This window comes from Pelodiscus sinensis, chromosome 30, assembly GCF_049634645.1.
Source record: "Pelodiscus sinensis isolate JC-2024 chromosome 30, ASM4963464v1, whole genome shotgun sequence".
Lineage (NCBI taxonomy): Eukaryota > Metazoa > Chordata > Testudines > Trionychidae > Pelodiscus > Pelodiscus sinensis.
The window spans coordinates 11,524,288-11,536,691 of record NC_134740.1 but is presented as its reverse complement, the minus strand read 5'-3'; the positions used below and the strand labels follow the sequence as shown (position 1 = coordinate 11,536,691).

Here is a 12,404-nt window from a genome sequence, read left to right as displayed (position 1 = left end):
CAAGTTCGAACTAGGCTTAATCCTCGTGGAATGAGGATTTCCTAGTTTGAACTAAGCGCTCCGTTAGTTCGAATTAAATTCGAACTAACGGAGCGCTAGTGTAGCCTATGAAAGTTAGTTCGAACTAACTTTGTAGTGTAGACATACCCATGGAGAATTAGTGTCGCTTGGGCGTCTGGACATCATTTTCCGCCTCACAAGAGACAGAATAGGTCAATGGAGCCAACTTATCACAACCCAGTCACAAATCCGTCCTTCCTTCCTTCCTGATGGGCGTCACCTCCCCAGATCTCCTGGACTGGTCTGGCAGACTTGTTCCTCCATTTTTGTTCCATCTTTACTGCAACTTTGGACCACTTTTGAGCTGTATTCATAGAATCATAGAATCATAGAACCATAGAGCTGGAAGAGACCTCAGAAGGTCATCAAGTCCAGCCCCCTGCTCTAGGCAGGACCAGTTCCAACTAAATCAACCCGGCCAGGGCTTTGTCAAGCCGAGACTTAAACACCTCTAGGGATGGAGACTCCACTACTTCCCTAGGTAACCCATTCCAGTGCTTCACCACCCTCCTAGTGAAATAGTTTTTCCTATTATCCAACCTGGACCTCTCCCACCACAACTTGAGACCATTGCTCCTTGTTTTGCCATCTGTCACTACCCCATATACCCCATGTCTGGTGCTTCATTCACCCGCCACCGCCCTCTGGTCTTTATCTGACACGTTCTCCATGACATTGGAAAAGGTTCAGAAAAGGGCAACAAAAATGATTAGAGGTGTGGAATGGTCCCAGATGAAGAGAGATTAAAAAGACTTGCACTTTTCATCTTAGAAGAGAGGAGACTAAAGGGGGATGTTGATAGAGGTCTATAAAATCACAACAGACGTGGAAAAAGTGAGTAAGGAAAAGTTATATACATGTTCCCATAACACAAGAACTTGCGGCCACCCAATAGGCAGCAGGTTTAAAACAAAGAACAGGAAGTTTTTCTTCATGCAGCACACAGTCAACTTGTGGAACTCCTTGCCAGAGGATGTTGTGAAGATTAGGTTCATGGACAGATTCATGGAGGTTAGGTCCAATAATGGATATTAACCAGGCTGGGTAGGATTGGTATCTCCAGCCTCTGTTTATCTGGAGATGGATGACAGGGAGGGATCACGTGGGGCTTCCTTGTTCTGTTCACTCCCTATGGGGCATCTGGTATTGGCCACTGTCTGCAGACAGGATACTAGGCTAGATGGACCTTTGGGCTGACCCAATATGACCGTTCTATGTTCTTATGTGCATTTCATCTAGCCTGCACATTGCGCATGCACAACTGTTCACAACCTAATGCCATATGCTGGCATAGATAGAATGTGTGGGGGGCATCGGCGGAACGGTTGCAGCGTTGTGATTGGATGCAGAGGGAGCACACAGCTCTCCCCATCAATGTTGAGTGCAATCTGCTTGCCCCTCACATCACGGGCCTTTCCTTTATGTGGGAATTGCTTTGGCGATACCGCTACGGAAAAAACGACGCAGACGAAAACCAGCGGGATCTGGAAACCCTGTGCATGGGCAACAGTCAATAAATTGTCTTATGGGCCACCGTAAACCCCAACAGGCCTCAGCTTGCCCACCACTGACCTAGTACCCACGGTTTTCCGGCTGGATTCCAGGTTCTGGGTCGGATTGCTTCGAGCAATTCTTAGTGACTCAGATACATCATTGTGGGGTGCTGGGTTCTTTTGCTTTTCTTGATCAGTGCACTTTTTCTCCTCTCGCACCTGCCAGCAGGACACGTTACTTATCTTGCTGCTCAACATGCCAGCAAATGAGAGCAAAGAAGAATAGCAAAAACCGACACCAAGTGCCCACTAGTGCAGATCAGAACTTTTCAGCTATTTGCACCGGAAGGGTTTATAGGGAGCGAAGGCTTTTAGTCATGAAAAGGCTCCGGTAGAAGATTGAAATTTGGTATTCATTATATGCAGGCAATGACATAGGCAGACATGCAAACAGGAGTGTTTCTCATAATAGGAATACAGGCTGCCCCCAACGTGCAACACAATCGGTTATTGGGATAGCGTCGCAAGTCGGGGGCATCGTAACTCGAGCCTGCATTTATGACAGACATTATGTGCCCTCATAAATGCGGGGCCGATGATGTAAGTCGGTGGATTTCGGCCCCTTCCGCACTTATGGAAAAGGTCGTAAGTGCGGGGTGGTCGTAAATCAGGCTGTCGTAAACCAGGGGGCCTCCTGTATACAAATGTATATAATCATGTAGTTCTACAAATATGGACCATGTATATAGGCGTTTGGTGAAATATTGTTCTACATTGACAGACCCAGCGGTAATCCCAAGAATTTTGAACACAGATATTTATTTTACAGCTGTAATATAAAATATGTATAGCGCTTCTCTGGCTCAGGAAACATCAGGTTAACTTGGCACAAAGCAAGGTGAACATTTTAGTAAAGGTATCATATTCCTATATTTATATCGTTTCTATATTTATTATGTATACATAGTTTCTATATTTATTACTTATTAAATGTGTAAATGTCACATTCATATATTTACATAATCTATCTATCTATCAATCTATCTTGCTTTCACACTTTACATTTTGAAGCTATAAAATCGGGAAATAGCCTCATTTGATATTTTAATGAGGTTTAAATCCGCTCAAAAGTTTCTCTCATATTTTCATGCACATTTAGATGTATTTTTTCTAGACACAAACATTTCTCTTCCCATTTCCCTCAGGTGTTGACAATGAATCAAAGCTTTCCAAATCCCAAAAAGTCAGTTTAAAAAGATGAAAATTGAGAAAAATATTTATGACTTTTCCTTATCCCCCCCACTTTGATTACCTCTATTTTCTGTTCTTTGGTTTCTAGAAGCAAAGATGCTTTTCTCTACTGCTTTTCTCAGGGCTCCCTTCACCTCTTTGTTCCTCAGCGTGTATATGATGGGGTTCAACATGGGTGCCACAATGGTGTTCAAGAGGGAAATCATTTGATCAGTCTCTGGGCTGGAGCTAGACTTGGGCCTCATGTAGGTGATCAGGGCCGTTCCATAGAACAACATCACCACCATGAGGTGGGAGGAGCAGGTGGAGAAGGCTTTACGCCTCCCCTCCACTGATGGTAGCTTGAGGATGTTGTAGATAATGCAGATGTAGGACAGGATTATCAACAGAAAAGGGCTCATGATGAAGACAACTGACACAGTGAAGACCATGATCTCATTTTTGGATGTGTCGGTGCAGGCCATATTCACCACCGGTGGGATGTCACAGAAGAAGTGGTGGATGCGGTGGGATCCGCAGAAGGGCAGGCTGAAGATCCACGTAGTCTGAGCTACTTCCACTGAGATCCCAATGAGCCATGAAGCCCCCACGAGCTGGGCACACACCTGGCCACTCATGATGGTCGTGTAGTGCAAGGGGTGGCAGATGGCCACGTAGCGGTCGTAGGCCATCGCTGCGAGGAGGCAGCATTCGGTGAGACCCATAATGGTGATGACGTACATCTGGGCTGCGCAGCCTGTGAGAGAGATGGTCTTTTCCTCTACCAGGAGGTGAACCAGCAGCTGAGGGACCATGCTTGTAGTGAAGCAGATTTCCAGGAAGGACAGGTTGACCAGGAGGAAATACATGGGGGTGTGGAGAGAAGGGGTCAGCTTTATCAGAAGGATAACGAGCAGGTTCCCGAATAGGGTGGCTAGGTAGATGACCAGAAGCAGCAGAAATAGAAGGATTTGCAGCTTGCCAAGGTACGAGAATCCCACCAAGATTAACACGCCGGAGATGGTCTGGTTCTCGCCAGGGCCGTTCTTAGAGTAGGCCATCTGCATGGGGATTAAAATTGAAAGGGAAGATGGAGCTGAATCTGCGGAATACCAAACACATGGGTGTGAATCAAACAATTCACACTGGTCTCCAGTGTGCTGCAATGCTTCTGACTCAAACACTCTACAATGAATAAGGAACTAGGCCCAGTCATCATCACACATGAACTAGTGTAGCCATTTTGTAGGCAATCAAGCGATGCCAAGGAGATCAGCTGCAGCTATGGCCACTTGGACCCCGGTGGAACTATAGCTGACTTTCAGCAGTTGGGGAATCTCATAAATTAATTCCAAGGGCACCTCTACAATACACGGGAGATCGACACTGCAGCAGTCGGTTTTCTGGGAGTTGATTTAGCAGGTAGTATAGATCGAACTCAAACGGCACCTCCTGCTCCTCGTAAGGAGTAAGGGAAGCCGACAAGAGTATTTGTTCCCATTGACCTCTGGCTGTGTGGATGGGGATTTAAGATACGTCAACTTCAGCTTCGTAATTTATGGAGCTGGAGTTGCGTATCTTACTTTGACCTTCTTATGTTGTGTGGACCAGACCTGAAGGAACTACCTCACTTTATCCCAGCAATAGAGGTGTTTCCAGCTTGCTTGCTTGCTTGCTTGCTTCCTTGCTTCCTTCCTTCCTTCCTTGCTTCCTTCCTTCCTTCCTCCCTCCATCCCTCCCTCCCTCCCTCCTTCCTTACTTCCTTCCTTCCTTCCTATCTATGGAGAATGTTCCACATTCACCAGATACAATTTCTCAAAGGAGGGCAACTTCTCATCTCCCTCATATCTTCATCCCAAGGAGAACTCTATACATCTCAGTGTTCCCACTGTTGTTACAGCTCAAGTAAATGAGGGCTACAGTGACCTGATGCTGCTGAGCCCAGTAAGTCTGAAGCCCTTTGAAGAATGAGACGCACGACGACCGATGGGAGATTTTTGGCCTTTTGTGTATCTATTATACATTTTGGAGACTTTCATCGTTTGTGGATTTCTTTGTGCAAAATAAAGTCCTGCTTCCCGATTACTTACAGGTACCAAATTAGGCATAAACAGCCCTGCCACTGATATTACCTGAATACTACTTTTTACACCAGAACGTGCTGGGTGAAAGATTTAAATAATTATTTTTTTCATTGGAAAAATGTCATGACTATTATGATTAGAGTTCCTAACAAATATTTGCTAACAAAATAAAAATCGAGTCGCTGATTCAACTGTCCTTTTAGCGCAAAGAACATTTTTACTGTTACCAATCACAAAATAATTCAAATTAGTTATGAAAAGAGCAACGGAAGCTTTACGAGTTTCTGATTCAAATGTACGATGGATGATAATTATCCGATACAATGAGTCATGTTTGATGTTTTTTACTTCCTTTTGCAAGCACCTTAATAAAAAATCCAATGACGTAGATTTAATATCTTGAACTTTCTGTCAGTGTAATCTACGCAAAATGACTTTGCCCGGTCAACCATGGGCCTCGCCCATTAGTTATAAAATATTATTCTTCCCTAAATATTAGAGAACGATTTGAATCTTGCCTGCTTCATGGCTCTAGTTTCTATAAATATATAAAAGGAGACCTAGGGCCAGTTTCTTAGCTGGTATAAATCTTGATAACCCTGTGGGTGTAAAAAAGAGCTGATTTACACCAGTGGCCAGTGTTTGTCTTGTGATCGTCCTGCAAAGCCTTTTTGCAAAGAAGAAGAGACATTTTCCACTGATGTTTTACTGCAGGATTAAGCTGTTGACAAGAAACTTCTGATATTTTACATCAGGGTTAGTTGTCAACAGGAACGGAGTCATAACCTTGACATCTTCAGCATGGGACTCAATGCAGCACATCAAATAACAGTAAGCTACAAAGCAGGAAACGGGAATGATAGAAGGACTTTTTGAGTGAGCATATCCAGAAATAGGAACTGATGTCTCTAGGGATACATCTACATTGCACGGATATCTCGGGACACTGGAGGTATCCTGAAATAGTTACCCAGCATCTTAACAAGCTGCCCATTATTTTGAAATATTTTTCAAAATAACGGGTGTGCTATTTCTGCATCCCAGTAATTCTTGCTAAGTGATTTCTTGAAATAGCACAGTATTTCCAAATTTGGTTCTGTGCAGACACTCCAAATTTCAAAATAGCCTATTTCGAAATTCAATCGCAATAAGATACGTGATTTGCATAGTGCAAATTGCGTATCTTATTTCAAGTTTAGTGTGCTATGTAGATGCCCCCTTCATACTTGGAACTCTGGAAGAATAAATGGACCAGTCTTCTGGAAATTACACACACACACACACACACACACACACACGTAAAGGGAATCAAAGAGAAAATTAAATCATACCATAAAAGAAAACTTGGGTGGTCCACTATGAACAGAGAACTGTATAGAACAATTTAGAACACAAGCAATTGACATTCCCCAAACACAGAGTCCCGGAGAAGGGGTAGGAGTTCTTCTCCCTCTCTTAAGAGCTACTTTGAGGTAAATTCATTGGTGAGTATTGTCTGTAGCTCAGACACTGCACTAATGGCAGAGATGGCCAGGAAGTGGAATTCCCACCGCATGGAAACTATCAAAGAATCATAGAGCATTAGAACTGGAAGAGACCTCAAGAGGTCATCAAGTCCAGTCCCCTGCCCTCATCTAGACCATCTCTGACAGGCGTCTATCCAACCTGCTCTTAAATATCCCCAGTGATGGAGTTTCCACAACCTCCCTAGGCAATTTATTCCAGGGTTTAACCACCCTGACAGGCAGGAAGTTTTTCCTAATATCCAACCTAAACCTCCCTTCCTGCAATTTAAGCCCGTTGCTTCTTATCATATCCTCAGAGGCCAAGGAGAACAATTTTTTTCTCCCTTCTCCTTGTGACACCCGTTTAGATACTTGAAAACTGTTATCATGTCCCCTCTCTCAGTCTTCTCTTTTCTAAACTAAACAAGCCCAGTTCTTTCAGTCTTCCCTTATAGGTCATGTTTGCTTAGACCCTTAGGCTGTGTCTACACTGGCATGAATTTCTAGAACTGCTTAAAACGGAATACTATTCCGTTTTCAATTTTTCCGGAAAAGGAGCGTCTACATTGGCAGGCTGCTTTTCCGGAAAAACCCTTTTTCCGGAAAAGCGTCTGTGGCCAATGTAGACGCGCTTTTCCGGAAAAGAGCCCTGATCGCCATTTTCGCGATCGGGGCTTTTTTCCCGAAAAGACTACTGGGCTGTCTACACTGGCCCTTTTCCAGAACAGTGTTCCGGAATAAGGACTTATGCCCGAGCGGGAGCAGAATAGATTTTCTGGAATAGCGGCTGATTTTGTACAGTAGAGCATCGTTGCTCTTCCGGAAATTCAAGGACCAGTGTAGACAGCTCGCAGCTTATTCCGGAAAAGCGGCTGATTTTCCGGAATAAGTGGCCCAGTGTAGATACAGCCTTAATGTTTTTTGTTGCTCTTCTCAAGACCTTTTACAATTTCTCCACATCTTTTTCCAACTGTCCCAGTATCCCAATACTTGTTTTCACCCTGAAATACTATGAAAGTTGAAATCCCTAACTTCAAATCAGAAAAAAATCATATGATGCCAAATAGAAAATTGAAAACTGCCACCAACACAAATGTTTTTCATGCAAAAGATTAATATGCATGGAATAATATATTCAGAAAGAATTTTGATTTATTTCTTGGCTGACGTTTGGAAATGCTGTAAATAAATGGAGACATTTACTCACCCTTAGAAATACGATCTGTAACGATTCCTGTCACTGGCATTTGACCAATATTTTCCATTTAAACACAGGAGAACATGCAAGCAATGGAAGAAGAGCACAATATATGGAAAGCGGATTGAGGGAAATATTGCTAAAACAGTCCAGTACCCTCCTCAGGAAACAGCATTTCCACTCTCATTCAATGGATGAAGGGGGTTTTAGAATATGGGAGACTACAGACAGCAGAAGGGAGAAGCAAGAAAAAAAATCAGCAACACAGCACCAATGGTAAACGAGACCATGGCCTGGTGACAAGCAAGTTGGGTGTACTCGGATGTGCACTATGGAATTCTGAGACCCAAACACCACCCAGTGTTAATTAGCATCGAGCCATTGAACTACAGATCATGATCTGGTTTTGTTCAACATCTTTATTACTTACCTGGATCAGAGGGTAGGTTGCACCCTCATTAAATTTCTGGATGACACTAAGCTAGGGGGAGTGGTAGATATATAGGAGGGCAGGGATAGGGTGCAGAGTGACCGAGAAAAATTGGAGGATTGGGCCAAAAGAAATCTGAGGAGGCTCAACAAGCACAAATGATGAGTCCTTCCCTTGGGACGGAAGAATCCCAAATATTGTTACAGGCTGCGGGCCAACTGGCTAAGTAGGAGTTCTTCAGAAAAGGCCTGGGGATTGCATTGGATGAGAAGCTGGATATGAGTCTACAGGGTGCCCTTGTAGCCAAGAAGGCTAATGGCATATTGGGCTGCATTGGGAGGAGCATTGCCAGCAGATCTAGAGAGGTGATTGTTCCTCTTTATTCGGCACTGGGGAGGCAACATGTGGAGTATTGTGTCCAGTTCTGCCCCCTTCCCACTACAGAAAAGAGTTGGAGATGGTTCACATTGCAGATGGTCCAGCAGAGGGCAATGAAAATGATTCAGGGGCTGGAGCACATGATCTACAAGGAGAAGTTGAGGGATTTGGGCTTACTTAGTCTGCAGAAGAGAAGAGTGAGGGGGGATTTGAGAGCAGCCTTCAACTTCTTGAAAGGGGGTTCCAAAAAGGCTGGAGAGAGGCTGTTCTCAGTGGTGGCAGATGGCAGAACATGGAGCAATGGTGGGGACATTTATGGGAATAGATAGATAGATAGATAGATAGATAGATAGATAGATAGATAGATAGATAGATAGATAGATAGATAGATAGATGGAGTGTCTGGGGATAGATAGATAGATAGATAGATAGATAGATAGATAGATAGATAGATAGATAGATAGATAGCTGCGTGTGAATACAACCCACGTGCTCAGACACACTCCAAAGTTCTTTATGCCCATGTGCAAAACTCAACTAGTTATGTGATTTCGTTCCACTCATTCATTCCCAGCCTACCTTTCTTAGGAAGAACAGATCCATTTGCTGGCGGCAGGCACTGGATGTGCTGAGAAAACAAAGGGGGTTTTATTGCCTTCCCTGGCTCCTGGGACTGAGTCCCTGATGGAAATTTCTTCTCATATTCCTTGGAGGAAGAACAGCCCTGTCTGGAACTGCAACAGAACAACACTCATTAAGACAATCGTGTCATAGGAAGTTGTACTATCATCATCACCATCATCATCACCAAGAGTGTTTCTACACGGAAATGAGCCTGGAATTTACTAACTTTGTTATAAATCCTAACGCTTTTATTTGTTTGGCAGGGGCAATGCTCTGTCCCAGGCAACACAGAAGAGTCAGGGACAGGGACAGGAACAACCCCCCAGGCTCATGGCTCTAGGTCCCTGATGCTCAGACTCTGGGCCCCACCCTTGTCTCAGAGCCATGATGAGACTCTAGGAGCTATGATTCAGTCAGTGCTGCTGACAATGCCCCGGCACTAGGGGGCGCTGAGCGACAGGGCTGGGCCGGGAGGGCTCTGTGGGACGGGCTCAGGTGGAGGGATCACACTGCCCCAGCTCAGCAGCAGGGGGCGCTGAGTGACGGGGAACTGGGCGTGTGGCTCATTCGGGGACGGTCTCCTCTGGAGGGGCAGTGCTGACCCCAGGTCCCACCGCGGCCCCAAGGGGTGACGTGCTGCACAGAGCTGGGGGTTGCCTCCAGGGGGTGCTGTTCTCTCTGGGTCCAGGCTGACACCTGTGCCCAGCAGGGCTCCACACGGCCCCCTATGCCGCAAGGATCTGGGTGGGGCCTCAACTATGGGCCTGCCCCATCGGAACTGCCACTTAGATCACGGCCCAGCATGGTGCTCCCAGGCCCCGTGCTGCAGGGGGTGGGCAGAGTGGGGCAGTAGGGGGCGCTCTCCCCTTGGAGCTGTTACTGACCCATAGAGACCCACCATAAAGGATGGGTTGCAGTGTCTCATGGCAGCTCACACATAGGAGATGAGACGATATTGGCCAGACTTTTATTAATGCAATTAGGAAATTCACACACTTGGCATCCCGGCTAGGCAGGAGGCCAAAATACAGTAAGATCCGAGCTTCCATCGACTGACACCACCCCTTGCAAAGCAACCCAAAGTATCTCTCTTCCCCTCACCGCCATGAGCTGCCATCACATGTTCATCTCACCCCCCATACAGCCCAGGATATAATTTTATCATGTGTTACATGGATGAGGTTGTGCCTAATGCCAATTCAGCAGAGGGCTCCTGATGCTTTTCCTTATTGCAGTCCTATCAGGATGGCCTTATCCCATAGGCTCTTGATTCTTTCTATAAGGCCACATTTTTGCTTTGTGGATGATAGACACTGCAGTGATCAATGTTCCAGAGTTTGATTTATAAGGTCTAGTAAAGACCTGCTAAATGGAACGCTGAATAAATGGAGCATTTTCCCTGTTGTGAGGATGGTTCCATAGCTCAGATTAAGATACATCGACTCCAGCTATGGTTTTTACATTGTTAGAATTACGTCCCTTCAGCGAACCTTTGGCTGTAGTGTGGTCCTGGCTCACTAGCATATCCCTCAATAATACATCTTAGCCTTCTTATCAGAAATGTGCTGGCACCCCAAACTAAAAATATCTCAACCTGACATGAACCTCCACCTTAGAGCCACCTAGCTGATGTTTGCAACATGTGGGTTTATGCCAAAAACGCATACATAAATAAACAGAACTTTGAGCTCTGTTGTGACCGATGCTCGTATTTAACTCTTTAGACTAACTCATTGCACAACTGCACCTCTTCCTGCTGTAAGATTTCTACCGATGGTATCTGCTTACGCTGTTCTGGGATGATGGGCTGTTGTAGCTGTTCGGCTTCCAGGATACCAATGAGACCAAGCGGGTGAGGACATGGCTTTTCCTAGACAAACTTCTGTCTCTCTCACCAGTTACAAAAGATGTCACCTCCCCCACCCTTGTATTTCAGAACTCTTTTTAGAAGTCTAGGCCCAGTGGTGTCTTCTGTTCCCACTGTCAGTTCCACATCTCTCTGCCCTCTGCTTACAAAGAACAACCGTTAATGCAATGGCTACCCAAGCTGCACGGGTTAGGGGGAACAACAAGCCCATTTCTCTTTTGTCCTCACTTGGATGCATGATTAGAGGCCTCTGGGTTGAAACCCAAAACAACACGGTAAAAGAGGAGATCAGAGTACGGGGTTTTGATGCCTCTTTTTGCCTTGAACTGTAAGACTCTTTAACACTATGAAACATCACTGTAATGAGGGACTCTAACTGCTTGGGATGCAGCAAGCACACATGAGGGGGAAGAGAATCGCAAAGCCAAACAAATGGACTATCTAGGCGCCAAATAGCCCCAGAGGTGTACAAGTGATTATCTCCTGTTTTCCATGGACACAAACGCCCGAGCCAACGCAACAGGGAAATGTTGTTAAGTGACACCTAAAGGCCGTTGCGTCATCCTGGTTGAAATCCTTCTGATTCAAATGTCCTGTGGATGTAATAAAATGAATAATATTTGTAGTTGAAACCACACACGTTTAAAACTGTTCTTGTAGTTCCTTATTAAAAGTAGATTAATATATAAATGTTCTACTATTTAATGCCTTAAACTTTGCTATAAGAGTAATCGATGCAAAATGACTTTGCCCAGTCCAGGCCTCACTTGCTAGTTTATTACACCTTATTTTGAACATACAATTACACAAATATTACAAGATACAAAAAGTTTTGGAGTAATATTTTATATATTGATAGAAACTATTGTAGTGATATGTGTTGCAAGCAGCAATTATTTTACAGATGTAATATGTACAGTGTTTCTCTGACTCAGGTAATATTCCCTCACCTGCAAATACGGAGGTAGGAGCGATATCCTCAAAATGGTCCTTTAATGACTCATAATCATTGAATCTATGATGCACATCCCGGTGTTCCAATCCAATCTGCAAGCATATACATTGACATTTACGCAAAATGGCAGGGAAGTCAAGAAATTCCCGGTATTAAAATCCTGCTGAAAATGGTACAATTTGCACACAACAGGGGAGAACATTTTCTGAAATGTTTCTCACGTTCAGCCATTTTCTTTCTTTGACATATCAGATTTTCCATATATGAAAACTTTCACTAAATATGCTCACTTGATTTTTTTCAATGAACTTCAGAGCTGGTCAGAAGGTTCTGATTTCTAGAAGTTTGTCAAAATTCATTCATTCATTCATTCATTCATTCATTCATTCATTCATTCATTCATTCATTCATTCATTCATTCCTAGGTTTCAGGTCCCAATTTCCTAACAAGTTAGAAAGAGATTAGTTATTTCGAAACACAAAATATTAATTAAAAAAATGGAGGGTCATCTGAAGAAGTACAAGAAAACAAGTACGACTTTCTTTCTGCCTACCCCTTTGCACTAAATCTACATTTCCT

At 44.2% G+C, this 12,404-nt stretch overlaps 1 protein-coding gene across 1 annotated transcript; it reads right to left on the bottom strand.

Moving 5' to 3' along the window:
- Nucleotides 1–2,830: 2,830 nt before the first annotated feature.
- Nucleotides 2,831–3,844, bottom strand: LOC102451857 (olfactory receptor 10A4-like). The gene has a single exon (XM_006112319.2). The coding sequence runs from the start codon at nt 3,842–3,844 to the stop codon at nt 2,831–2,833; it is 1,014 nt and encodes a 337-aa protein (XP_006112381.2).
- Nucleotides 3,845–12,404: the final 8,560 nt, after the last annotated feature.